Below are 27562 nucleotides of genomic sequence, written 5' to 3' on the forward strand. Positions count from 1 at the left end.
TCCAAATGAAATGCAATGAAAACTTTCTTGAACTGTCATCAAAGCTGGTGGAATTGGTCGGAAAATGTCCGCCGTCCCGCGAGAGCCATCGAAGAATTTAAAGCTCTCCTACATTTTATGGAGCAATAAGCTCGACTGCATTCGCAGTTTCCTCTTTCGAAAAAAGAAAATGATTGATAATTATTCAACTACAGCAACTTTCTCCTCCTAATGAAGTCCCTCAGCAGTTGTCGCGCCGTTGATGTTCTCGGCTGCAGGATTTGTACGTGCGTGATGGTTGACTCAGTGGATCTGCCTGTGATTGTGATGGTGGGATTTCCCCTCCTTCCTCAGAGCAGCTGACTTGGGGGTCAACTGCAGTCTGCCAGTCTGACAAATGTTCTTAACGCTCTTATCGAAGCGAGTTGGTAGTACTTTGGAACGTACAGCCGCACATGCTTGCGCGCACGCCCAAACCGTGACCTGGGAAAACCAAAAGTTCTCTTGGTGCGCCTCTTTACGTAGTCTCATTGCTTGCTGTTAGTTGTGTCATACATATGTAAAAAGTAATATAACTTAAATGGGGAAAACAGCTATGTGGTTTTCACCATCACAAAAATGAAAAAAAGGGTGTTCAGTGCCATCCATCCATCTTCTACCGCTTATCCGAGGTCGGGTCGCGGGGGCAGCAGCTTTAGGAGGGAAACCGAGACTTCCCTCTCCCCAGCCACTTCAACCAGCTCCTCCGGCAGGATCCCAAGGCGCTCCCAGGCCAGCCAAGAGACATAGTCTCTCCAGCGTGTCCTGGGTCGTCCCCGGGGCCTCCCGCCGGTAGGACATGCCCGGAACACCTCCCCGGGGAGGCGTCCAGGAGGCATCCGAACCAGATGCCCGAGCCACCTCAGCTGGCTCCTCTCTACGCGGAGGAGCAGCGGCTCGACTCTGAGTCCCTCCCGGATGACCGAGCTTCTCACCCTATCTGAAAGGGAGAGCCCGGACACCCTGTGGAGGAAACTCAAAAAACTGAGTAAAAAAAAAAATGGAGGAAACTGCGGGGGGTGTTCAGTAGTTAAAAAATGATAAAAAATATAAGAGAGTGCTTGAGAAGCACAGGTTTTTCCAGGCGTATTTTCCCTGCAAATTCTACCTCGACTTTGAAGTAACTCTATGACTTTAGCACTTCCACTGCGTGCCAATGGGACGTCCCCATTTGTTTCCACGAGGGAGACAGGTCCCCACCGTGCATAACGCACACGCACACACACACACACACACACACGACCTTCCACTTCCTCTCAGGACTGAAAAATGTTCAGTGGGAGGACAAAGAATAACTTCCTCTCTCTTGCACAAAATGATGCAAAATGAAAACATGATTTGTGCCTGGACACCGGCTAAAGAAAGCTCCATGTTGGGCCTCTTGTGGATTCTTCCTCTTCCTTTATTTCCTTACATGTACAAAAGCTGCTGCTCTTAATACTTGTATGATGGATACTTATTTATTTATATATACACTATAGACCAGGGGTGTCAAACTCATGTTAGCTCAACTGTCATCATATTGTTACAAAAAAATAAAATACAAATGCAAATGGAACGCGGCAACACTGGGTTCTGGACGTGTTAAATCTACCTGTTTTGCATATATATTGTTCTCAGAATGCATTGCGTGACGCAGTTAAGGACAATTCCCCCGTACAAGTTGCATTGCTCATCCAAGGACTGCTTGTGAAATTACAAATTTTATATATTTTGATTGTGGCCGGCTGATTAATTAGTCCGCCGACATTACCTTTTTTTTTTTTTTTTTTTAATAGCTTTACAAAATCATCTCGCTGGCCGGATTAAACCCCTTTGCGGGCCTGATCCAGCCCGCGTGCCTTATGTTTGACACCCCTAGACCAGCCAAGCAGGACAACTGCTTTCGCAAAGCCACCTGACATGACATGTAGCAGGATTCCCTGCATTTAGTCACCTGTGCCTTTTAGTCAGCTGACATTCTTCCTCAGTCGGATTCAAGTTCATAATTCGACAACATTCACCACTTTTCACAACTTGCGCACCCTTGGGAGTGGGACAGTTGACTTGTTGCTACCTTTCACACATATAGTGTCATGGAGAAAAAAAAAAAAAAGGTGGGCAATGCAAAAAAGGAGCCAAGCAGTAGTTGTTTTCCTTCACACTTAATTAACAAGCATTTTTTTTTTTTGTGTGTCAGACAGTCAGCCCATTGAAGCAACTTTTGTTCTCACACCTTCTCACATTTCAAGAACTCATTTCATCCTCCTTCATAACAGGCTTGTTTATTGTGTTCACAGTAGGAAGTTAAACAAATTGTTCTCAGTTAACTTCCTTATCTCCAAGCTCGTTCAATTTTGAGCGCTCATACTGCACGTTTTTTGCCTTTTCAGGGTCCTCGCGGTCATCCACGTTGCCCGCTTTGTCCAGCAGAACGCAGAGCAGCAACAGTTGCTCCTCAACCACTCACAGAGACTCGGGCAGCGACGTCGAGAGCTTGCTGAGCGCCGAGGTGGCGTATGACAGCGTCTTCAGCAAGGTTTGATCCGCTGCAAAAACACAAAATCCATTTTTGCCCTAGAAGGGAAAAAAAACAAACCATTTTTGATAAGATAGAAACGGACAGGTAGGAACAACAATACAGTCTGCTTGAACAGCAACATGCACACCTGCATATGCAAAATAATATTGAAAATCATCGACTATTGAGTGAAATATGGTCAGAAATGATTAAAGTTGTACATAGAAACAGAATACCTTTTTAAAAAGACTTAATTCAATTAAAAAGTGAAGTTTTGTGTTGCATGGAATTATTTCATTTAGTTTTAATTAGTTTTAGAGCAGTTTTTTTTTTAAATCAGTTAATTTTTTTTGAAAATGCTTGTTTTTTATTAGTTTTAGAGTTAGTTTTAAAAAAATAAACAGTATGAAGTATTTATCGAGTGCAAGATAAAAAAAAAAAAAAGGTCACTCAGTATCGCGATATTTGTAGTTAACGTACAGCCACTATAACGGCTATATAATATTAATTATATAATATATAAAACAATTATAGTATGTATTTACATTATATTTATATTTCGTTATATTATTTTTTATTATATTATTTTTTATTTTTTATTTTTATTATTTATTTTCATTTATTGATATTTATTTATTTGAATAAGATTTTATTTTTAGATTATTATTATTATTTTATGATTAGTTTTATCATAGGTTATCATGGATTTATTATCTGAGCAATATATCAATAATTGCGGTATCATCATATTGTGAGATAATCGTTATTGTGAGCCTTGTATTGCATATCCTATCGTATTGTGAGGTTCCCACCCCTAATGTATGATATTAATAGACAGGTGAAAACAAAGTGAAAACAGTATCACGATAGTTATAGTTTTATAAGCGTAAGATGCAGTTTCAGTTAGTTTTCATTTTCCAGAAGAATTTTCCTTCTTATTTCCTTTCATTAATGAATATTTGTTAGCTATGATAACCTTGGTCTGAACACAAACTGTATAAATGTAGTAAATGGGCGCATCATGGCCCTTTCAGGCTGCAACACAGTTCTAGCGGCAAAGCGTACAATGTGTTGCCGTGGCAACCAAGTGAGATGTGAGTTATCGACGTGCGACCTGCTTGCGGACACCTCGGCGAGACACGTGCACTTAGATTTTTTTCTTCTTCCCCGTTGTGCTATGCAAGGATAACATCATTAAGTCCTAAACTGGGAGATGATTCCCTCTTAAAGCGTCGTCACTCGCTTGTTTGCTCGCTCGCTCACGCGGCTCGCCCTGAATGATCCCCCTGGCGGTCACGTGATCTCTCCGACTTCCCAGAGGAAGTCGCGCCGGCTGGCACAAAGCCCACCTTTCACTCCGGGCTCTCCTGACAGAAGTGTCTCTGTGACGGGCTTCTTGCGCCGCAGCTGGCGGGACAATAGGCCACAGTTTGAGCTCACACCTTCAAATGAACTCTTAATAGAGCGTTTGTGCGCGTGCGTGTGCATGTTGTGTGTGTGTTTCTGCGTGCATAACCCATTTCCCACCAATTTTTTTTTATTTTTTTAGCAGTGCTCAAAACAATCGTGTTCAGTGGGTTGACCTGCTGGCATGAATTTGCCCCACTAGCGTCAACAATGAGGGCGAAATTGTCGTAGTAAATGCACACCTTCATAGGAACAACAATTTGTTACAATGGGCTAAGAAAAGTGTGAGAATATCTACGAAAATGAAAAAATAAAAAACATTTACAGTGGTAAAAAAAAACAACTAATATCTTTGTGAAAATCATCAAAATGGAGAGAGAAATGGCATTAGTGAAAATGTAATATTAATTTTAATTTGATTTTATTTCGCTCATTATCATACCTACAAGGGAAATTCAAGTAAAATGAGTGAAAAATAATAATTAAAAAAAAACTGATAATGAAAATAATCTGTCAAAAATGTATCAAAACAAAAATTAGTGAGCCATTAAAGTGAAGTGGTCAGAAATTTATGTTACAAGTATTAGACATTCGTCAAAAATATTTAATAAATTGTGAAAACAAAAATAATGTAGAAATGTAAAAAAAAAAAAAAACATTTCATAAAAAACAAATCATGACAAAAAAATTGTCAGAAATGTATATCACTGGTCCAAAATTTGTGAAAATTGTCAAAATGGGTACATTTTAGTTGCATTGTTTTGGCATTAGGATTTTTTTTTAAAGAGTTCAAATGGTTAAATGGGTGAAAATGGTTGAAATCCACAAAAGGTGAAAAGTCAAAAATGAATTGTCAAGAGCCAAAAAAAACTGAAAGTGAAAATTGGAAAAACAAAACAATCAAACATTCTAAAAAGAAGCAAGATTGTACAAAAAAAGTAACAAAAGAAATAAATAATTAAAAGATAAGCATTAAAAATGTTTTTTTTAATGAGTGACTTGTTTAACTAAAGATAATCAAAAATTTGTTAAAATGGTAAGAAATTAGTGTTGATTCGCCAAAAACGGGTAAATAAAAATATGATTGAAATATGTTTAAAAATCAGTAAGTGCTTTTTAAACCAATGTTAAAAAATGTTTCTTCCCTGTTATACTGTACGTCACAGACAAAATTCTTTTGTTCAAACAGAACAGGCTTACCTGGAGAGGCATGCTTTGATATCGTCATCAGACTAACACAATTATACTTAATAATGCTAAAACCAAACAACAATATGCCATTTCACCGGAATGGTTCCAGAATGACGAGCGAGTGACGGGCGGCGACAGCACCAGCGAGGTGTCCATCTCCTGCTCGTCCACCTCCACCGACGACACGGCCAGCGTGGGCCCGCCCAGCTCCAGCCCGGAAGGCAGCCGGGGCCCGGGCAGCAGCTGCTGGAGCCCCGAGGACGGCGGCGTCCCGCTGGCCGCCGCTGACGCCGCGGGAGGTGTCGTCGCCGGGGACGCCGAGGAGGAGGCCAAGGACAGAGTGAGCGAGGTGCCGCGGCGCTCGTGTCTCCTGCGCCGCAGCCTGCGCTCCGTCTCGCCTCTTCGCCGACACAGCTGGGGACCTGGCAAGAACAACGGAGGAGGCCCCGCTATGAACCAGAGGAGGTGAACTAAACACGACACCTTCACGTCAGGATGTAACGATAACGGCAATATTGTGATATGGCGATATTGAAACTGCCACATTATATCGTCGTCATCGTCATGTCGCGATATTAAAAGCAGCACATCTGTTAAAAAAAAAAAAAAAAAAAAAAAAAAGTCAGGTTGATTTCCATATGTGCAGTTCGAGCACTCTCTGGTGGCTCGTTTTTTAGCGCAGTTTAATTTTCACAAGGCATGTTTTGGCTTCATGGTCAGCTGAAGGGGAATGTAATATGCTTGTGAACCAAGTCAATATGTGGGTTAGCATTAGCAAGTAAGTGCCTCAATATTAAGTGTTATTAGAGATTGTAGGTTGTTTATATATACATTGCACAATTGCTGTGCATTTGTTATAATTATAGTTATTTTTGCAAACAAACTGTAGTTTCAGTTAGTTTTCGTTTTTTAAAAAGCATTTTTGTTTTTGTTATTTCATTAATGATTTTTTTTATTTTATTTTAGTTTTAGTTTTTACGTTAGTTTTAATAAACTAAAATAACCTTGATCAGGATGTAGGTAAATAGGTGTGCAAGTAGTTTTTTTTTTGTTTTTTTTTAAGCTAGGCAAGTACAGTCGATAGTTGACTCAAATACATAACATGTTTTCCAAACTAAACTATTAAACCCATCTCTCAAATATCTTCAATAAAACATAAAAAGCTGCATATTTTTGCTTTTTTTTTTTTCTCCATATATTATTCATGGGTATGAACAAATGAGATGCGGTCGTCTTGCCTTCAATGCATCAGCCCCTTGTTAAGTCGCTGTTATTTGAGCTTGACGCATGTCCCCGAGTGTCAGCAGCTGCGTCGCCATTGTCGATGAGCCGCCGCTGGAGTGACATTAAGATATGCGGCTGAACTTTTAGGCCACTTGACACGCACCAATGATTGCTCACAGCTTTACATTTGTTATTTTTATGCGCAAGTTGTGACGGTTGACTAATTTATATGCCAAGGTTGAAGGGGGCGGTTACATACCAAGAACATAGAAGTTAGGCCTGCTCGATTATGGAAAAAAATAATAATCACGATTATTCAAACGATTATTTATTTTTGGTAAACAAGATAATGTTTAAGCATTTAAAAATATTAAGACCAACTAAAAAAAATTATATTATTTATAATAATGTGTATTTATTTATTTATGTTGAAGTGCAGAATGTGCACTGTGCAGTAGGACAATCTTTTTTTTTTTTTGGTACAAAACAAGAAAATGTTTAAATGTAAAAAAATGTCAATTAATGAGTGAAAATGCGAAACAAAAATAATTTATTTCTGTACTGTCGCATGGCTAAAACAAGAAGAAAGGGAAGAAAAATTGCAAATCATTCAAATGTGAGTCGGAAAAACGATGTATAGAACAAGGGAAGGCGTTCAGAAATTTCTGAAAATTATTAAAAGTGAAAATAGACCAAAATGGGGAGAAAGTTTGTTAAAGTTAAAATTAGTTCCAATTATCACACACACAAAAAGTAAATAAATAATTTTAAAAAGTCAAATGAGTAAAATGGTAAAAATAAAAAATGTAAGAATAATCTGTTTAAGGTTATAAATTAGTGAAAATTGTGGAGAAAAAAAATAGTGAAGATTGTCAAAAATTGTGAAAAGGAGTGAGATTGGCGGGAAAAGTTATATTTCACTTCCTGTCTTTGTCTCATTCATCACCTGCTAGCTGCAAAGGGAAACTGACTGTTCACAGGCGAAGGTATATCTCATTGGATCGATTTCTTCGTGTGACTAGTTGTTGCTGTAGCTCCATATAGCCTCCCTATAGCGCTAGTAGACCCCCTCTCTCACATATGCTTTTTTATAAACAACCTGTGCATTGTTGCTGTATCCCCGTGGGCGACTTTTCTAGTGAGAAATATGTTTTGTTTTTTTGTTTTTTTCTGCTCACAACGCACAAATAGCACAGTAGTGTTTTGTAGGTTATGCTGCTTAAAAACAAACAAAAAAACATGTACTCACACACATGCAAGTGAATGAGAAGAGTTTGTGGTCTGAGGCTAGTGTTTTGCAGCAATTGCAATTCTTAAACGGTCGCACATGAGACAAACTAGATGGCCTCGTGATTGCTGTTGTTAGCCGTTATAGAAACATGCTGCAGTGATGATCTCATGAATCTGAATGTGGAGGGGGGGGGAAAAAATCAGAAATGAGTGAAAATGGGCAAGAAAACAAGTGAAAATTGTCAAATTAATATTTTTTATTTTTTTGAGTGAAAAACGTTTGTGCAGCGCAAAGCATGATTTTCTTTCCAGTCGTCATAGTCATGGGGCGCCCATGCCTGCATTCGCCTCGTCACTCATCCCGTCCATCAGTCAGTCAGTCAGCGTCCCCGCGTTAGCAGCTGCCGCTCTGATTCATGTTGGCAGACGACCTCGGGGCTCGGCAAAAGCGCTATGTGATAATAATGTCAGGAAGCGGGCCTCAGTGTGACGGATACGTTTTGCGGCCCGCTCCCCCGAGGATAGGTGAGCGCTTATCTGGTCCCCGACAATCAGCCAAGTCACGGGCGCTTTTGGTCCACTTGAGGTTAATTATGTTCCGAAGTGACGGGCCGATGATTTGCTGGATAATGGGGGGGGGGTGCCATGCAAAACCTCCGGGCTGGGAGATAAGGGAGATTTATCAGCACTGCAGTCGGCCGGGGTAGCTCATCCTGAAATGTTGCCGAGGGGGGTTTTCCTCACCGTGACTGCCGCCATCGGATTTTCTTATTCAGCGGCCCTTGTTTGTGTTGTAAATCCTGTTGGAATCATCGGCATTAGCTTTTGTGCTGACTGATATCAGTAGAAGCACTAGCGCATTTCAAAAGTCATCCAAATGCAGTAGTGGCCGCAATTCGAATGCCTCAGGTGGCGTGTGATGGCTCTCATTTCTATGTAAGTCCCGCCCAATCGGGCTCTGCACTCCCAAAAATGTATTTATACGTTTTTTAAGCTTGAGCATACAGAAGGCTTTTATACAGCATCTGACATGAAAAGGTTGTTTAAAGCAATGGTAGTTATTGCAAAAAACAGCCAGCAGGTGGCAGCAAAGTATAAGATATCAGCCAGGGTCACGTTGCAACAAGCTCTTTTTGCCAGTGTTTTCAACAGGTTCGTGAATAATGATGAAACTTAGCTATATTCTAATGCTAATTGCTGCAAAACGGAAACAGATACAAATATACTTTTATAATGTTTGTTTATTTTTATTTTGGGTGTATTCATTTGTGTATACTTTTATTGTCATCTTTCTTTTCAAATGTTTACATCTGTATTACTTCTATTATTACTTTTATGCATACTTGTTTTAATATCTGGCTATAAAAAGACAGTTTGACCTGGTGATAAAGTTGTTACTTTTTGCCCATCACTGCAGGCAAAGACAAACATAGTAACACTGTAATCTAACTACTTAATTACTCTGAAATGACAGCACGCCGTAATATTCTTGGTCTGTGTCCGCACAGCTACAGCCTGGAGGGCCTAAGCGGCAGCCAACAGGAGGCCCGGCGCCCGGCCTGTCAAGGCCCCCGCATCGTCGAACCGTCCAGGACGCAGCACGACGTGGATGAACGCGGCTCCCTCGTGTCGCTCACGGAGGAGCAGGAGGAAACGGGGCCGCCGTGCGGCCTGGAAAAGCAGGTCGGCGCTCACCGACGTGTCATGTTTGTCCCCTTTATTATTATTATTTTTTTTACTCGTCATACCCTTTGATTCTCCTGTCGCTACAGAAATCGAGGCGCTATCGTCCCTTGAGGAACAACTGCCCCCCGATGACCCTGCCCCTCACGAAGTCTGTGTCCATGCTCGCCATCAGCCACCGAGACATTGACGGTGAGTGGCTGAGTGGAAATATGGAAATCAAATATTGCTAAGTTGCAGTTTTGTAAAAAGCGTGATGTTTAATTAAGGCATTTATTTATTTTTTATTTTTTGCAAGGGACCGCTTTTTAAAGAAATGCATCCTAAATGTGTCATTAACCACAAGTTGATGGAAAATCTGCCGCTTGTTGTTGATCTGTCACTGTGTGCTTGCTTTGGTTCTTTTCCCACCTGCCCCCCCCCTCATCAGTGGTGGGACGTCTGCGTCGGAGGAGGCGGATTTCCTTCTCCCTCAGCCTTTCCCCCATCCTCACTAAATCTAAGTCTCACTCACTTTACGGCGATTCGTCCACTAGTGACGATGATGACGATAACTTCAGTAAGTATTTGAAGGCGCTAGACGCTGTAGCCGAGGCCGTCGGGATGTGTGACGTCACCCTTAGACACCCCCGCAGCTCCTTGTGAATCCACGCCCGTGTGCCGCTTAGGGCATGCTTCGTTCTTTAATTCAGCCCACCTAGCATTTACATTTCATTTTTGTTAATATAATTCATTTCTCTGCATTCATCTTGTTCAATTATTTATTGTTTGAACAATTTTACATGTACATTTAACTTTTTTTTTATTTCATTGGTTTTAAGGTTTTAATTCTATAAGTGACTAACCATTACAGTTTTAACATTAACTCTGTTCTTAAATATAACAAAATATCAATTTCACCTAAATAATGATTCGGTTAAAATGTATTGCACACAAAAATTATGTAAAAATTATACTTAAATATTTAAAAACAACAAAGAATACATGCACATGTATTGTACTGTAAGTGTTAAATACAACTGAAGTGTACGGAGAAGTAAAATGTAGATACTGTAGTGTACATAAAGAGTAAATAAAAAGTACTTAAATTGATTCGGGGTGGGGGGGAGAGTTTAAACGGGTTACATGCATCGCACAAGGGCCATTCTAATTAGTTAGTGTTCATATTTTATAATGAAAATTTTATTTGTATTTAATTAGTGATTATTTTGCACACCAATAGAGACCCTGTGTACTACTAGTAATTGTGCCACATTTCAAGTTTATTGTAGTTTTTTTTTAAACTACATTTTATGTACACACGTTTAACCTTTTTTTTAACCCCCTATTTTTTTTTTTTTACATTTTTTTTTTACATCATCTGTCCATTAAAAAAGAAAGAAAGAAAGAAAGAATTGTGACCCTTGAAGCACAACTTTGCCCACCCTTGGCCTGCCATGTGAAAATAATCATCCTTTTGTCACTTGACATGACATGGGACTACGTTGAAGAAGTCCCCGTGCACCAAAGTGTACCAGCGTCCAGGCGAGATCGGCTGAGGCAGAGAGAGAGATCAAATATACATGGAGAAATGAATTATGAATTTCAGCTTTAAAAAAAAAAAAAAAGGCACCTCATGCTTTATGCTGACTGGAAATTAACTGCTTTTTTGTGGAGCTCAGCTAGATTGTCATCTTGAGTTCTCCAAAGATTGCCAGGTTGGATTTTGATTGACACCTGACATAAAAAGACTCAAGTAAAATAATATATTTAACATTTTTCAGCATACTGTAAGTGTAAATTGTTGCCCATTTGGCATCCATTGCAGCCTGAATGAGTTAAGGGTTAAATACGGTAAACAAAAACATCATGACTTTACTTGACCTTGTTGCGCAACGTGCTTCTGCTACCTGGCAAGATAACAGGCCGACAAATAACCAGACAAAGCACCATACAATATCTCGTCTTTGCTTTTGTTTGACAAGGTAGCTAACAGACAAAGCAACGTGTTTTGCCTCACTTTGTCAAGACACCAAACAAACGAAGCAACATACATATCTTGCCTTCGCTTTGGCAAGATAAACAGACGGAGCAACGCACGGTGCGCTCACTTTGGTTTGGCAAGATAACAAAACCCGCAAATGTACCGTGCTATGGTGTGGGCATGCGTGTCTGCCAAATGAAGCTGCTTTCCTTGTTTTTATTGACTTTGATGTGGCCCCTGACAAACGTAGCGTTATTGAAGATGAAATCATAGCATCTGGTGACGTCGATGCGTTGCAGAATTCAGGCTGCAATTGACTTTGCAATCAGGTATTAAAAAAGTGAACGTTTTTAGTTATGATTGTTAATTTGTCTCATTACTTGCGATGCCTTAAAATGTGGGAGACTTAAACTGTTGTAATTTCCAACACCTGGTTTGGATGTTACACTTTGAAATTAAAGTCTGCAGTTAAATCACATCTTGTTTGTGAAGTTTCACATCCATTTTGGCGTGGTTTAAAGGCAAAAATATAATAATTGTCAGTGTGCCAATATTTGGCAAGGAAATAACGAACGGACGAAAAAACATGGCGTTGCTTACACTTTGGCAAGGTACGGTAAATAGGTGAAACGCTGTATCTTGTCTTTGCTTTGGCAATAAAACAAAGAGAACATCAACATATCTTACCGATTCTGTGTAAATAGTGTGCCGTTGGCTTTTTTTTAAAATTTATTTATCAGCTCTTAATGGCAGCGAGCCTAAACGGCGTCTTCTGGTGTCAGCTTTTGGCCACTGAGCAAGTGACAGTGCTTTTGTTTTGGCCTCCGCCCCCCCGACTGCGACTTCCAAGGTTAAACATCTCGCTTACAAGTATTTAACACAGGCGCTCAGGGGAAGCTAGGACATGGTTTATTCCATTTCCTACCCTGTTTTTTGGTGCCAGGACTCCTTAAACTTTGACCAGGCAGGAGAACTATTTCTGGCTCTGGAGTTTTTGTTTTGTTTTTTTATTCTGTGGAATGCTTCTGTTTCTGTTTTCGTATGTTTTTTTTTTTTCTTTTCTTTCTTTTTTTTGTAGCGGACCTTTTTTGACTGAACGGCTTATTTTAGTCTTTTTATTACTGTTGGCAAGTTAGCAGTTATGAAGAACTGGCAAGGAACGATCCCATTGCAGTAATTGTGTGCCAGGTCGAATTTGTACGCTCATACATGTCTTGATGGTCATGTGTACGACCAAGCTGCCACTTCCAAGTGTGCCAGTGCGGGGGGGAGTGCAGCCAAATGTAGCCGGCTTCATGTGTTAACTGGCTCCAATGGTTGTCTCGCTCTCTCTCCCATTTCCTTACCTGTAGGTTTGATCACCACCTGTCCTATTTTTTTGTTTCAGTAGAGCAGATATCCAGTGATAAGTGATCACATTTTTAGATGAACTCTTATTTATTTATGTATTTATTTATTTTTTTGCAGGTATGAGATCCTTCTCCAGCACGTCCGGATCGCTCGCATACAGGTCAGCGCAGCTCTAAACGCTACCGTGATTACATACGGTCCATTCTGATGCGTTTTTTTTGTGAACGTAGCATATCGGAGGAGGAGCCCGGGCCGCTACGCAGCGACGCCGAGGCGGGCAAGGGCGCCACCAAAGTTAGCCGCACCTTCAGCTACCTCAAGAACAAAATGTACAAGAAGACAAAGGTGAGGCCACCCACCAGAGTTTTTGTGTCATCCTTCTCTAAATTCTCCTCATCAATCAAATCCCTTGCAGTTTTGCTTTTTACGGTTTGTTCGCCACAGGCAGCACAGTGATATAGTGCTTAGCATGTCGAAAATCATTCTTCCTGAACTTATGGGATGTTTGAATCCCAGATCCTGCCTTCCTTTGTGGAGCAGTGTTAATTTTGACAAGAAATTTTAATTTTGTTTTAGTTAGTCTTTTGACTAAAATTAATTAAAGTTTTAGCCTTAATGTAGTCATCTGATTGTAATTTAGTTTTAATCCAATTTTAGTCGACGGAAATAAAGCATAATTTTAAATTGTATTTTATTATGATTTTTTTATTTTTTTTATTTCTATTTTCATTCCTTTGAATTTATTTATTTGCAATATGATTGTTTATTTTTTTTATTTTTTTTAATGGATCTCTTTTATTTTTGTCCTTTTTAAAGTTTTTTTTTCAAATTTATTTTTGCTATTTAAATGTTTTTGTTGCATTGATCTATTTATTTTGTATTTATTTTGTATTAGTCATTTGTATTTTGTATTTTATGTGCTTTACTTTTTATGTGCTTTTTTTATATTTATTTTTGTATAGGTATTTTCTTATTTTTAAAGATGTTTTTCACTTTTTTTTTGTTTTTAATTGTACATGGGGTTTTTTTGGTTTATTTTAGTAGTTTAAGAAAATGTATTTAATTTAAAGTTTAAGCCAAAATGAATGTCGTCGTGAAAATATTTCGTCAACGAAATTATCACTGTTGTGGAGTTTATGCTTTTTCTTGCTTCCTCTGACATAAAAACAAAACAAAACAAAACAAAACTTTGATGGAAGACTGATTAATCCATCGGTGGAATGTCAACACGCCCTGCGACTGACTAGCAACCACTTTAGGGTGCATCAAATTGAGCTTCTATTACCAAATGTCAGCCGGGATAGGCTCCAGGTTCCCCCGCCATTCTAATGGAGGGCAATCTATAGAAATGAATGGCTGAATGGTAGTCATCACAGTGGGTGAAGCAGGAAAATGGCTGGAGTTTTTTTTGACCATCTTTTCACACGTTACCTCAGTCATGTCATTTCGAAAGTGCTCAGGCCGGCCCACGAGGCCTCCAAGCTGCCATGTTCAAAACGGCTTGTTACTGCAGCGGTGTCGTCAGAGCATCAACACCGAAAGGCTCATTGCAGAAGTGTCGGCCTCGCTCACTTCCTCTTTGCCACTCGGCTCAATGGCGTCTCGCCGCCGCCGCTGCTGCTTGTAGCCACCGTCGCCACTCAGCGATGTCATGCAGGAGGCTGATGCGGAGCCATGGCTTCTCGCTGAGGAGGTGGAAGGGCTGGCACCAGGTAGGGAGAGAACCGGGTCCATGGTATCAGGTTCTGAGCGTCTGATCTTGATAGTCTTTGCAGTGATGACTTGAACGTAGCTTTCGGGTTGTTAAAAGTGTTGTTGATGTGCTCTTTTTGGTTTTTCTCTGCTTCTCGACAACGCCTGAGGTGGGAAAAGCTACAGTCAATTATCAGACGTAGTAGAGACTTGTTGCCGTGTCTCATTGTTGGCGAGTGGTTGCGGCAGGAAGTGCACGTTTCGACACCGTCAGACCTTCAAAAGAGTCGAAAATAATGTAAACCGAAATGATGTTGCCGACATCAAAGCCTACAGGCAATGTTTTGAGTAACATTTTAGTATCTTGATGTCTGAAGGTATTCGATTTCATGCATAGAAGTAGTTAATATTCACATCCGTCATACAAATGTAAACAGAAGTTAAGCCTTTTATTGACCTGTGAGTGTATTTAAGGAAGTGGAGATGCAGGCTTGCTGTGTCATGAGTAGTTCTTTTTCGTTTTGGTTTTTTTTAGAATTTTTATCTGTTACAAAAGTTTTTAAAGAAGTTAATTACTGAATCTTAAAAGTAAAATGAAGTAAAATGAATCACCGTTTGATGTTTGGAGGTGTTGTAGTGCAGAGGAAGGATCTCTGAGCAATATTATTAATAGCTTATATTTATCTTAGCACATTTCAATGGACCTATGGACACTTAACAATCATGTGGGGTAAATAAAATGTTGATTATTAGCAGTGCCATGCTAGCAGAGGAGTGGCGGTAACGATCTGACAGGCAGGCGAGGCTTTTTGGAGAAAGAAGGGTCGTAAAACTTCTCAAGATTCGAAGAAAGTGTTTCATTTTGTTTTCATTATTATTATTATTATTATTATTATTCACTGCCGTATAAGTGTCAAAAAGCAGGATTACGGCCTGGGAGGCAAGTCTCTTCACATTTTAAAAATGTACAGTTCCTGTTCTCTGGTTGTCGTCGCTTGCAAAGCTTCTGTGTATAGAATGAATTCTTTTGACGTTCCCTTGAGGTCACACTTGAGTTTTTGTGCAACTGTAAAGGCTGTGCGTTTCCTAAAAAAAATTGGTCTCCGTTTCTAGATTTTGATTTTCCACCGTATGTTTCTCCTTCTGGGATTTGTGCCTGGTGCCGTTGCCTTGCTAACCTGATCTTTTGGAAAGTCTGCTGCCTTCGTTTCCTTTTGGGTTTGGGCGGATGCGACGTGAACGTCAAGCCGTGAGAAGAGGGACCTCTTGTTCTTCTCGGCAAAACACTTTGCCGGAATTGCGATGACCAAACGGCTCATGGGGTGACGTCATTGCTCTGTCTGTGCCCAATGCTGGAAAGGTCGGGAAAAACTTCATTCCCAGACGGAACGTCTCTGTCAGCTGTCACACTTCCCGGGAGGAGTCAGAGTCATGTTACACCGTGTCATTCTTAACTATTGACGACAGTCTTTTCACTTAAAGGGGCCATATTATGGGAATTTGTATGTGCATACTTTGTGAATTTACACAACCAAGTAAATCTTTAGTTAACTACCTATTTTTTAAATTGTTCCTTTCTGCACTTTTGCCTCACCATTATGTAACAGTGAGGCTATTTAACATCATAACCACAGCCATGGTGACTTTCTCAGCCAATTATATGATCAGCTAAGCCGAACAAAGTTCCAGAGTTTTAACCGATGGCATCTAATGTGGTCGGAGCATGGCATTAAGGTTTGATAACCATTTCAAGTATTGGCCCGCTCCATCCATGCTCGCAGCTGTAACGCTTTGTAATTGTGGGAATGCTAAAAGCATATATTATTCGGCTTTTTATTTTCCACATTTTTTTTTTTTTTGGCAGTGTAATACCTCCCACATAATACTTCCGATTTACACCGTTCAAATTTCAGCTTGCTTCAAAAATTCACGCCATCTTGGGAATATATCGTCTGATTTCACAGTACTTACAATATTCAATTTAATGTTAAATATCAACTTTTCTCCCATTCATTTTCAATGGAACTGACATTTAAACTTTTTCTGTCCCACTTTCCACGCCCACTTCCATACATACAACTTCTCATCATTACCAGCTTTGTGATACTCCTCAGTGGCGCACTTGGTAAAATGCAATGTCCAGTAACCAGGAGGTCACGGGTTCGAATCCCACCTCCGACTGTACATTGCAAATGTATCCATGGCAAACATGCTAAGTGATGTTGATTACAACTATCTTAGTTGCACTTTTCCATTTAAATGAATGGCGGGTACTGCACGCCTCGGTGGCGCTATTGCCTGAATTTTATTTTATTTGTTTGCATTTCTCCATTGGATATCATTAGTTCCATTTTTCCATTCATCTAAAATGAATGTACATATAAAGCCAAGTTGGCTCATATGCGACACGGAGACATGCAAGTGCGTTGGTTCAAGTCTCGCTTTGGGAAATATTTTAGTAGCATTCAGCTTTCAGCATTCCCACGGAATTTCTGCAGAAATTCCACTTTGTCGAGTTGTAAAGTGCTATCTAGTACGCTACTTTTGTTCGTATAGTCTCGCAGCTGGTATAGTAAAGAGAAAAGAGGAAATGTGCATCAGGTGCTTCCTTCCTCCTATATTCTGCAGTCTTGCTCTTCTTGCAGACAGCACTCAGGGTCAAGCCCGTGTTGCGTTTTGATTGTGAAAAACACCCAAAGTGAGCTCAACAAGATGCACTATTTCATCTAATGAGGCAATTAGTCGTTAGCGTAAATAATGGGCCGCGTAATATTCCAGGCCCCCCCGTCAGGCCAGTAATAACGCCGCTCAGCTGGAGTCCGACGAGGAATTTCCAAGCATCGAGGCGTGTTTTTTTTTTTTTTCTTTTTTTTTTTTTGCCCTGCTTTCACACTCCCAAGTCAATATTTTTGTTTGTGCTGATGTGTTCAACCTGTACAGGAAAAGGAGAGGGATAAAAAGGAGAAGGATGCCAAAGAGAAAGAGAAGAAGGCAGTCAACGGGCATCACTTTGCCGCCATGGGCTCCGGCCAAGCGGCGCCGTGCTCCCACTGCTCCCAGTGTAATAAGGCCCTCAGTAGCAAGGAGCTCTTCCAGTGCACGTGTAAGTAACATCACATGACCTCCGTTGTGTGTTTTGTTTGTGTCTTTCCCCTGCACAATGTAATGAGGTCCCACGCAACAGTAGTTAAAATGGCGCTCACATTTTAGGACAGTGGAGTTAAAGTTGCAATGCATCATACATGGAGCTGATTACTATCATAAGCATGTTGGAAAAATACATTGATAGAATCCTTATCTAAAAACATTATTGTATTAATACAGGCAGAGTTTGCATACCTTCCTCTCATCTTCTGAGATGTCCGCTGGATGTTTTTTGTTTTTTGTTTTGTAATGTTAGCCTGGATCTTTTAAATTGTATTTTATTATGATTTTTTTTAATTAATTTGTATTTCTATGTTTATTTGAATGTATGTATTTACAATATTTTTGTTCTGTTTATTTTGTGATTTTTAAAAATAGATTTGTAATTTTTGTCCTTTTTAAAAAAAAATTCAATTTTATCTGCTATATAATTGTATTTATTTAGATGTTTTTGTCGCATTGATCTATTATTATTTTTATTAGTCATTTATATTTTATATTTTATCTGCTTTACTTTTTATGTTTGTTTTTTTATTTTATTTTGTTTAGGTATTTTCTTAATGTTAAAGATTTTTTTTAACTTTTTTTTTTAACTGTATATGGGCTTTTTTGTGCTAAAACTATAAATACACAAAACATTTTTTTGGAGTGTATTTAATTTAAAGTTTAAGCCAAAATGAATTCGTCATGCAAGAATCAACCTCTCATAATGAACTCGTCAATAGCACCATATTCACTTTTAGTGTCCAAAAACAGCTGCAGAATCAATCACAAGTCTGGCTTATGCGACTAAAGAGATCAGCGCGGCAAGGAAAAAGCAAGAAAGAGGATGTCATTGCTTGCGCAAGATTTTGGCGCAACAGTCTTAAAAAAAAAAAAAAAAACAGAAAGCAGCTTTCTGCTCATATGTCCCGTCATTGTGCTTCTCGTCGCTTCTGAGGGTGTTTCCAGGCAGATGCCGGGTTGGAAGATATTCAGCCATTCGCACAGTCACTCTTTTGTGTGAGCTTGAGGCAATGTGCGGCGGGGCCTGCCTCCGCGAGATGTCATAAAAAGTCCTCGTAAAAGCGTTTAAGAGGAGAGAACGGCCGTGGGACTCCCAAGCAAATAGTAGGCTGTGTTGCATAATCTGCAAGGTGAACAATACAAAAAAATGGTAAAAAAAAACAAAAAAAATCAAATAGAATGCATGCCAATAAAAACAATTACAAATGTAAAAAAAAAAGATGAAGCAAAAATAACGTTAAAAATAACACAAAAAATAAATAAATATTATGTTAATGACATTAAAAACTCAAATTAAAACAAGATATTAATATACAAAAAGAAATAAAAACATGAAAATGGGAAAATACTACAACGAAAATGTAAATGTACGGAAAAAAACGCATATACATAAAAAAAAAATGCAATACGCAATAAATTAAAAGTAACACTAAAGCCTGAAATAAATATGTTTAATAATGCAAGACAAATATAAATAAAATGTTTTAAATAAAAACAAACATACATACTAAATACAAAAGAAATACAACAAATATAAACAAATAAAGTCTCCGGTTCGAGTCCGGGCTCCGGCCTTCCTGGGTGGAGTTTGCATGTTCTCCCCGTGCCCGCGTGGGTCTTCTCCGGGTACTCCGGTCTCCTCCCACATTCCAAAGACATGCATGACAGGTTAATTGGGCGCTCCGAATTGTCCCTAGGTGTGCGTGTGAGTGTGGATGGTTGTTCGTCCCTTTGTGCCCTGCGATTGGTTGGCAACCAGTCCAGGGTGTCCCCCGCCTACTGCCCAGAGCCAGCTGAGATAGGTGCCAGCAGCCCCCGCGACCCTTGTGAGGAATAAGCGGTCAAGAAAATGGATGGATAAACAAATAAAAATACTAAAATACAATTAAAACACAGATAAAGTCAAATATAGATAAAGACTAATAAACATGTAAAGTGCATTAAACACAATCAATCAAACTTTATTTATATAGCACCTTTCGTACATTCAAATGAACAATTAAAACATCCATAATACAATAAAAAGAAAGAAAAAGAAATGCGTAACGCTTTCTTTCACTTTGACTCAGATGAGCACTTGCACTGACATCATTCTAAAAGTAGGAAGCGTGCACTTTCACGCGGAAGATGATATTTAAAAAAAAAACAAAGGTTAGCTTTTGTTGGGGGGGGATTTATTTTTACATTTTACCAAGCGCACAGTCAGAGGTCCGATTTTTCTCAAATGGGAGCTTTGATAGACCGCAATGAACATTATGAATTATACAAATTACTTGTTTAAAAGTTTTATAGGTATATTACTGTATATTGCAATATAATATTGGTGAATATTGCTGCAATCTGACAAACGGCTTTCTACAAAACAACTCCTTTTTTTTTTCTTTTTTTTCTATGGGTGATGATCTAAGTCAATTAAGCAAACAATCGACAAGGAAATACATGCTCAAAATGTAGCACCAAAACAGCTCTTATATTATTTGGAATTGACATAATCGGTATACAGTTACATATAAAAATAAATGGGATTCAAATTGAAACAGTCAACCTTCTCGAAGTGCACCTTTTTAGTATTTTATAATAGTAGGGTTAGAGAGAGAGCGAGATGATGTATGAGTCTCCATTGGAAACAAGAGTATGTTTGTCCAAACTGTAGACCAAAGTGCACATTGGCAATCTCCCGATGACTGAGAAACTTTCCCATGCATAGCAATGGCTAATGTGTTTGTCAGCCATCTTAGATTTCCCCCCCTCAGTATTACCCAGTGTTGCATCACACGCCGCAATCTGCTTTTCATTAGCGGGCCAGTTTTCCAGCCACCACACCTTTTTTTTTTTTTTTCTTCCACCAACTTCTTTTTTTCTTTTTTTTTTCTCCCCCCAGACTGCAACGCCTGCGTGCACAAGGGCTGCAGGGACGGCCTGGCCGTTTGTGCCAAGGTGAAGATGAAGGTAAAGAAGCTCCACCGATAGCGTTTGCATGTTGTGCCGTGGGTCAATAGTGACGTTGCCTCTGTTCTCTCACTCTCACGCTCACTCTTTCTCTCGCTGGTCCTTTTTCACGCTGGCCAGTTGCCCAGGCAGCAGTTTAACACAGTGCCAGATTGCAGCTCCTTCCCCGGTGTCACCATGAGGAACAAACGTGAGTCGCGAGCATCAGACACGGTTTCAAACGTGCGGTCGTGTACAGCGACGTTGGGTACACACGCCACCGAGTCCAATGTCAACATGTGAAAGAGGTCAGCAGAAGCAGTCGAAACGGCTTCCAGTTTAGTGCAGTGCAGGTGGACAACAGAACGCCAACAATAGCGTTCATTTTTAACAGTCAAAAGTGTTTTTCCAAAAAGTTTTTGGTTGTAATTTTTATGTCAATTTTTGTTTTGTTTGATATTGTTTTAAATATTTATTTTTTTTACGTGACAACTTTTCTTTTTTTTTTAATTGCATTTTTTCTTTTTTTGTTTCTATTGCAGTTTTACCTTTTAAAAACTATTTCTATTATATAAATGTTTTAAATACATTTTGTTGTACTTTAGATTTTGTATATTTTGGGCACTTTTTTTTTTTTTTTTATTGTTTCCTAATTTAATTACCGTAGTGGGGAATTTTTTTAACTGTTTTGACTTTGTACTTTTCATTTTTTTGTTTCCTTTTTAACTTTATTTTCGGTTTGAATTTTACCTTTTTATTCTACCTCTTTTGTATTGGTAGTTTTGAATATATTCTTTTGGCATCAATAACTATTTTTTTAATAACAAGTTTAGATGACATAAGTCACTCCTTTGCTCCCAAAAACGTATAAATACGTTTTATTTTAAATGTTTTGTGTCCCCTTTTTTTTCTTGATGAAAGAAGAGACTTTAATCTTTCTTTTGGTATATTCCATGTTTTATAGCAATAGGACACAATATTCTGTGGGCCTTGCAAAATCAGTCAAAATCCAGTAAAACAGCCGGGAGTGAAAATGGCTGCGAGTGTATGAATTAAGTACTCAAAGTGTATGAATCATTAGCGGTATAAAAACTACGGGGTCTTCATAATCTGAGATATTCATGAGGAGGATCTGTTGCATTCTTATCATCTCAAAACCACTAACGTTAAAGGAGCTCGTCTGGGATTCCTTCGAGATCCCTTTGTGATGTTTTTTTAGGCACTAATGTGACCAATTTGCTTCTCTTCCTGTCCAGCCTGTGGGACGAGAGAACGGCCCTGGTCGGCCATCTTGTCCCCGGAGGACCACACGTCTCTGACCATGCCGCAGTCGCGCCGCCACACCAGCCTCATGCCGTTCCACGGCAACAACCTGTCGAAAAGTCTGTCCATTAGCAACATTGCTGGGTGAGTGGGCGCAACGATTTTCCGCATTGACTGCATCCGTTGACAATATACAGTTACAGTACAGTACATTCATTGACTTGAGTGCGTGTTTGTCCGTGTAGTCCAGTGTTTGATGAGATTCCCATCAAGGGCCTGCGCTACCTTTCCCAGTCCACTGACTCGCTCAACAGGACGAACCAGGTCACCGAGTCTATGGAATCACTCACTGATGAAGGTCATTACACACCATCGCAACCATGTAAATAAATGAAGACCCATTAGGACGCCTCGCGTTTAAGAGACATCAAAAAAACAAAACAAAGAAACATGGTAAACTGGCAGTTTTGCTGGCGCCCGTCGCAGGGACGGAGATGATGGACAGCCAGCTGATGGGCGAGTTCGAGTGCGAGGCCAAAGAAATGGAGGCCGACTCGTGGAGTTTAGGCGTGGAGCAGCAGTACCTGCAGCGGCTGGACCGCAACCTGGTCAAGAGGCAGGACGTTATCTACGGTACATATATGCCACCCCACCTCTCACGCACATACAAACGATATGAATTGATGAAGCTGCTAGAAGCATCTCCAAATGTCTTGCTTACCTGTTCTACAATCCTAATATGGATCAGCTCCAAATTGTACAGCCTCCTCACGTCCTGCTTGTCTTTTTTTTTTTTTTTCCTGCTTACGATTTTTTAACCTCAAATATGAAAAAAACAAAAGGCATGAAAAAGGTAAAATGACAAAACTGAATCACTGCACGTCTGATTTTTCGTTTTCAATCATCGAGCTTATGCTTCGTTTTTTTTTTTAAAGTCCGTGATGTTACCAAATTTAAGGAATTCATTAGCTTTAAAAATAACGTAATCACATTCAGATCGCTTACAAATTCAACAAAATTGATATTTCTTAGTCTGGAATTACTCTATGTATTATAGATATCTTCTTCGTCTTTGATTGTCATTTAAAATGGTCGGCCCCGACTTGCTTTGGACCCTATTATTGGGACAAATCCACTTTTAACCTACCTCAGACATATTGACCATTTATAAGAATCTCAAAAAACTTCAGATTATCAGGTGTTTCATGTCCTAATGCTGCATTAGAGGATGGTTGGAAGTCGGACTGTGTACGGGAATGCCCCCTTGAACTCGGAAATTCCACTTGCGAAGTCGGAAAATAAAAAGGACCCCGACTTCACCGTCAGACTACAATGGGACGTCAGTCAACTCTACAATGGTGACTCGTTTGGAAACACAGACCCTGAATGGTAAAACAATTTTAAAAAAACTAGATATCTTTCTTCATTCATAAATATTCAACATAAACTTGACGTAACACAACATATGCCGCTATCTCCCTGCCTGAAATTATACCGTCAACTACTGTTTGGAATGCTTATGAAATAATATTAAAACAATAAATGAAGCAAAATTACGAGCAGGTAAGTTTTCTGGAGGTTAAAATGAATTTTAAGAACCAAAATAAAAAAAATCAATTTACCACTATCCACCATTTTGGTTGTTTACTTTCGCCTCGAACGCTTTCAGGTTAGAACTGGGAAAAACAACTCGGATATATCCGACTTCCGACCATCCTCGAATGCAGCATTAGTTAGGAAGGTGCAAAATTGGGACAAAAACAGACAGATTGTGTTTAATTGTCATTTGGCCTTATTGGCTAATGCCTAAAACATCTATCCATCCATTATCTGAACCGCTTATCCTCACAAGGCTCACATGCAGGCTTCAAAAGTTATGGAAGCCCTAAACCAGGGATGAGCAACTGGCAGATTTATGACGTTATCTAATCTACGACACCGCAGAGCTGATGCAGACAGAGATGCACCACATCCGCACGCTGCGCATCATGTCGGAGGTGTACAGCAAGGGCCTGCAAAAGGAAGTGCAACTGGAGCCGCAGACCCTGGAGCGCCTCTTCCCCGCCCTGGACGAGCTGCTGGAGCTGCACATGCGGCTCCTCCTGCGCCTGCTGGAGAGGAAACGCGAGAGCCAGGCGGACGGCGGCCGCTCGGAGAGAGGCGTGGTCGTCCAGCGGATAGGCGACATCCTCCTCAGCCAGGTGAGAGGAGTACGGACGTCCTCAAATGTTGTCCCCTCGTGTCATTGGCACGCTTGTTCACATCGTGCCGTCATGTCATAGTTAACATGCTCACCAAAACAGTAGAACTTAAGTTGAAATGCCAAAATAGTGAGGTTATGAGAAAACAACAGAAAATTCTAAAAATAAGCCACTGGCTTCGTTTTTGTTCTTTTGTGCAGCACATTGACCCACTAACATTGTGTTCCAAAGAATACATACTGAAGAGCTGATAAAATGGGGGAGGTAATCAGAAGAAAATTTATGAAAGTGAAAATTGCATTTACAAGAAAAGACTTTCAAACATAAATAAGCGGTTACTAAAGCAATGCTGTGGGAGGGGAAAAGTGTTGTGTCATTTTGTGCGCACTCTATATGCTTACTTGTCCGTGTCTCTTGAAGTTCTCGGGATGCAACAGCGAAAGCATGAAGAGGATCTACGGGAGATTCTGCAGCCGCCACAACGAGGCCGTCAACCTGTACAAGGACCTTCTGACCAAAGACAAACGCTTCAAGGCCTTCATCAAAGTACGTCGCTCCATCTCACGCTTCTTTTTTCCTTTGTAGCAGTTTGCCAAAGTTGGAATTCACCCAAAGGGGCTGCTTCGAACCAAAATGGTCAACTTGCCGTTGATAAATTTCTGGCACGGGTTTTTGAGATTATTTTGTGCATTGACATTTTCACTCACTTTTGAGGTTGATTTTTTATTTTTATTTTTATTTCTAACAGATGCAACCTAGTGTTAATTTTGTCTGCCATTTTTAAATTTTGTCTCAGTTTTAGTCCACTTTCAGTCATGCTAGTTAGTTGCTTTTTGTTTTGTTTTTTATCACAGTTAGTCAACCTCATACCACTTTTATTTAGTCCAATTTTAGTCGACTATAAATCTTTTAGTCCAAGAAAACATAATTTTATTCGTCTAGTTTTAGTCAAACAAAAACTGTCAACGTTTTAAGTCAGGATCTTACCCATGTATATTTTTTTTTTGTCAGCAGATTATATTGAACCTTTTCTGATCTAAAACTATTTCACATAAAAATTTCTCATCTTTTTGATGAAAAAACAACAACTTGACACACAATTACAGTGGTCGAACCCTAACCCTAGTCGAGTTTTACTCTGGTGAAAAATGTGTGTTGACAAAATTATTTTTGTTTACTTTTTGTTGACGAAATTGAGTGAATTTTAGCATTTGTAGTTGGTTATGTTTATTTATTTATTTATTTATTTATTTTTCTTCCATCAGAAAAAGATGAGCAGCAGCATTGTTCGGCGCCTGGGCATCCCGGAATGCATCCTGCTGGTGACCCAGAGGATAACCAAGTACCCTGTGCTGATTCAGAGGATTCTGCAGCACACAAAAGGTCAGACGATTGCTGTGACTGGCAACACTTGAGCTCAGCGAGTACCATGAGGCAGTGATTACCACACACGGCGGTGCAATGACACAATCATGCGCTGTGTGCAGGAAATGATGCCATTTCTCTTAGTCGAGTTGAAAATGATAGAAATAATATATCTTGATTCATATTTATATGTCAGTGACATATAATTTCAGGCAGTCTATTAAGTAACCTCCTGTGGTGGTGCACAAAAAAAACCCTTCAAAACTGCTTTTTTCCGGGCGCAGAGGGCGACGGCGACTACGACGAGCTGTCCGAGGCGCTGCGCCTGTTCAAGGAAGCCATCGCCGGCGTGGACGGCCGCGTGAACGAGCACGACAAGCGGCGGCGCCTCAAGGACTTTCACAGCCGCACTGACAGCAAGTCCATCATGATGATGAAGAGTGGCCAGATCTTCGCCCGCGAGGACCTGCTGCGGCGGCGCCTGGTGCACGACGGCGCTCTGCAGCTCAAGAGCAGCCAGGGTCGCCTCAAAGGTGACGACATTCATTTCCCCCCCCCGACCCACACACACACACACACACACAAAAGAAAATGTCGAACAACAAATTGTCCGTCTTCTCAGACGTCCATGCGCTGCTCCTGTCGGACGTCTTGGTCTTCCTCCAGGAGAAGGATCAGAAATACGTCTTCGCCATGCTGGTAGGCCCGCTCGCTGAAAAAGCATACATAGCGAAAGCCGTCTAAAGAACATAAAAATGGATAAAAAGCTCATTAACAATATATGTCAAAATAATGACCAGGGCATGTACACAGCATATCTAGACACCAGTTTATCAGCAATAAAAAAAAAAGTTGATTTAGTGTTGTTACCCTTTAAGTGAATTTTACAGGGTTTTTTTCTGCCCACTGCATCTCCACCTGCTGGAACTGGACCCCAATCCAAGCAGACTGTAACCTACATAATTACACTCTATGCAGTTTGGTATTTTCTTTAATGGAACGCCCATTTGAATAACTCAAATGTCAAAATTAAATGATACTCTGTGTAATTCAACCTGTATTTGACTAATTTAACTGTTTTACAAAACTATTTTTTACCCCTTTAAATGTATATTATTGGTTATAATAAATGAGATTTTTCTTCTACTGTGGATGACAACATTAACTATTTCCTATTGTTCTCCATCCTTTTTTTTTTTTTTATTCCCTCATTCCATCCAATGCTACTCGAATCTTCCGCTTGTATTCCCCTGCTCACATTTGATGCTTCCTGTCATTTTTCCTTTCCCTGCTCGCCGCTTCACCAACCCATTTCCTGCCCACTGCCTCATCATCATCATCATCATCATCCCTTTCTCCTGTCATTTGTCTTCCTCCTCCTCCTTCTCCTCGGCCCTCCCACCCACTATCGAAAACTAAAACACCCCTTTTAGGACCAGCGCTCGACTGTCATCTCGCTGCAGAAGCTGATTGTGCGCGAGGTGGCCAACGAGGAGCGCGGCCTTTTCCTCATCACGGCCGGTATCGAGAAGCCGGAGATGATGGAGGTGCTGGCCAGCTCCAAGGAGGAGCGCAACGCCTGGATGCAGCTCATACAGGAGTCCATGTGAGTACACCCACCCGACAATTACAGCTCTTTGGTTCGAGTTCAACCGTCAATTCTCAGGATTAAATTTGACTCTATTTAGAGTGGGACCAAATAGACTCACTTTGAGAGTAATATTTACACTTACAAGAGGGTAAAATAAATCATTGAAAAAAAATAAAAGTCACTCAGGGGTTGAGGAATGAAGTCACGACCTTCAGCTTGGGAAACTGCCACACTACCACCTGAGCTATGCCACTTCTACTGTTTGCTTATATCCAAGAGGAGACCAAACGCATTGTTTTTTTTTTTGTTTTTTTTTGGTCTGTTAGAGTTACAACTATTCCAGCTGACACAAGCAATAGACTAACACACAGCAGGAGCTGCGTGAATCAGGGAGCAGATTGGCTGTCTCCCAATCTGAGGTTGTGGCTGTTTTCCTTAACCCCTTTTTTTTTTTATATATATATATTTTTTACTCTCTTCCAAGTGTACATTTTTACTCTATTTAGAGTGGGACCAAATAGACTCAGTTTAGAATTTACCGTGTAAACGAGTTAGCCAACTAAACTACTAGGACAGGGACTAAGATCATTAGTTGTGTTGTAGGGAAATTATTTAAATGAATTAAAATGAATATTTACAGGTAATTAATTAACAAATGTGCCTATTTATATTTTTTATCTGGAAAAAAATAACACCTATTTAAAAGTAGGAGGGAGTTGCTGCATTGCACTGATCAGAATCAAGAGTAAACAGTAGTTATAATACTCAACAAAACTTTATTTATAAAGCATTTTAAAACAAGCATT

General features: G+C 39.9%; 1 protein-coding gene across 5 annotated transcripts in view; it reads left to right on the forward strand.

Moving 5' to 3' along the window:
* The window catches only part of LOC144018082 (A-kinase anchor protein 13), an 89814-nt gene that overhangs the window by 51391 nt on the left and 10861 nt on the right, over nt 1-27562 (forward strand). For 2 of the 5 annotated variants that reach the window (XM_077520216.1, XM_077520215.1), the window contains 20 exons: nt 2391-2536; nt 5226-5581; nt 7294-7326; nt 9079-9253; nt 9343-9445; nt 9684-9812; nt 12684-12726; nt 12797-12911; nt 17199-17361; nt 20290-20357; nt 20478-20547; nt 21593-21743; nt 21845-21981; nt 22086-22232; nt 23544-23800; nt 24221-24346; nt 25066-25183; nt 25450-25698; nt 25788-25864; nt 26599-26771. In XM_077520216.1, the coding sequence (XP_077376342.1) occupies nt 2391-2536; nt 5226-5581; nt 7294-7326; nt 9079-9253; nt 9343-9445; nt 9684-9812; nt 12684-12726; nt 12797-12911; nt 17199-17361; nt 20290-20357; nt 20478-20547; nt 21593-21743; nt 21845-21981; nt 22086-22232; nt 23544-23800; nt 24221-24346; nt 25066-25183; nt 25450-25698; nt 25788-25864; nt 26599-26771 (2836 nt within the window). The remainder of the gene's footprint in view (nt 1-2390; nt 2537-5225; nt 5582-7293; nt 7327-9078; nt 9254-9342; nt 9446-9683; nt 9813-12683; nt 12727-12796; nt 12912-17198; nt 17362-20289; nt 20358-20477; nt 20548-21592; nt 21744-21844; nt 21982-22085; nt 22233-23543; nt 23801-24220; nt 24347-25065; nt 25184-25449; nt 25699-25787; nt 25865-26598; nt 26772-27562) is intronic. The other 3 variants (XM_077520217.1, XM_077520219.1, XM_077520218.1) reach the window with 3 other exon arrangements.

This window comes from Festucalex cinctus, chromosome 4, assembly GCF_051991245.1.
Source record: "Festucalex cinctus isolate MCC-2025b chromosome 4, RoL_Fcin_1.0, whole genome shotgun sequence".
In the NCBI taxonomy this organism is placed as follows: Eukaryota; Metazoa; Chordata; class Actinopteri; order Syngnathiformes; family Syngnathidae; genus Festucalex; species Festucalex cinctus.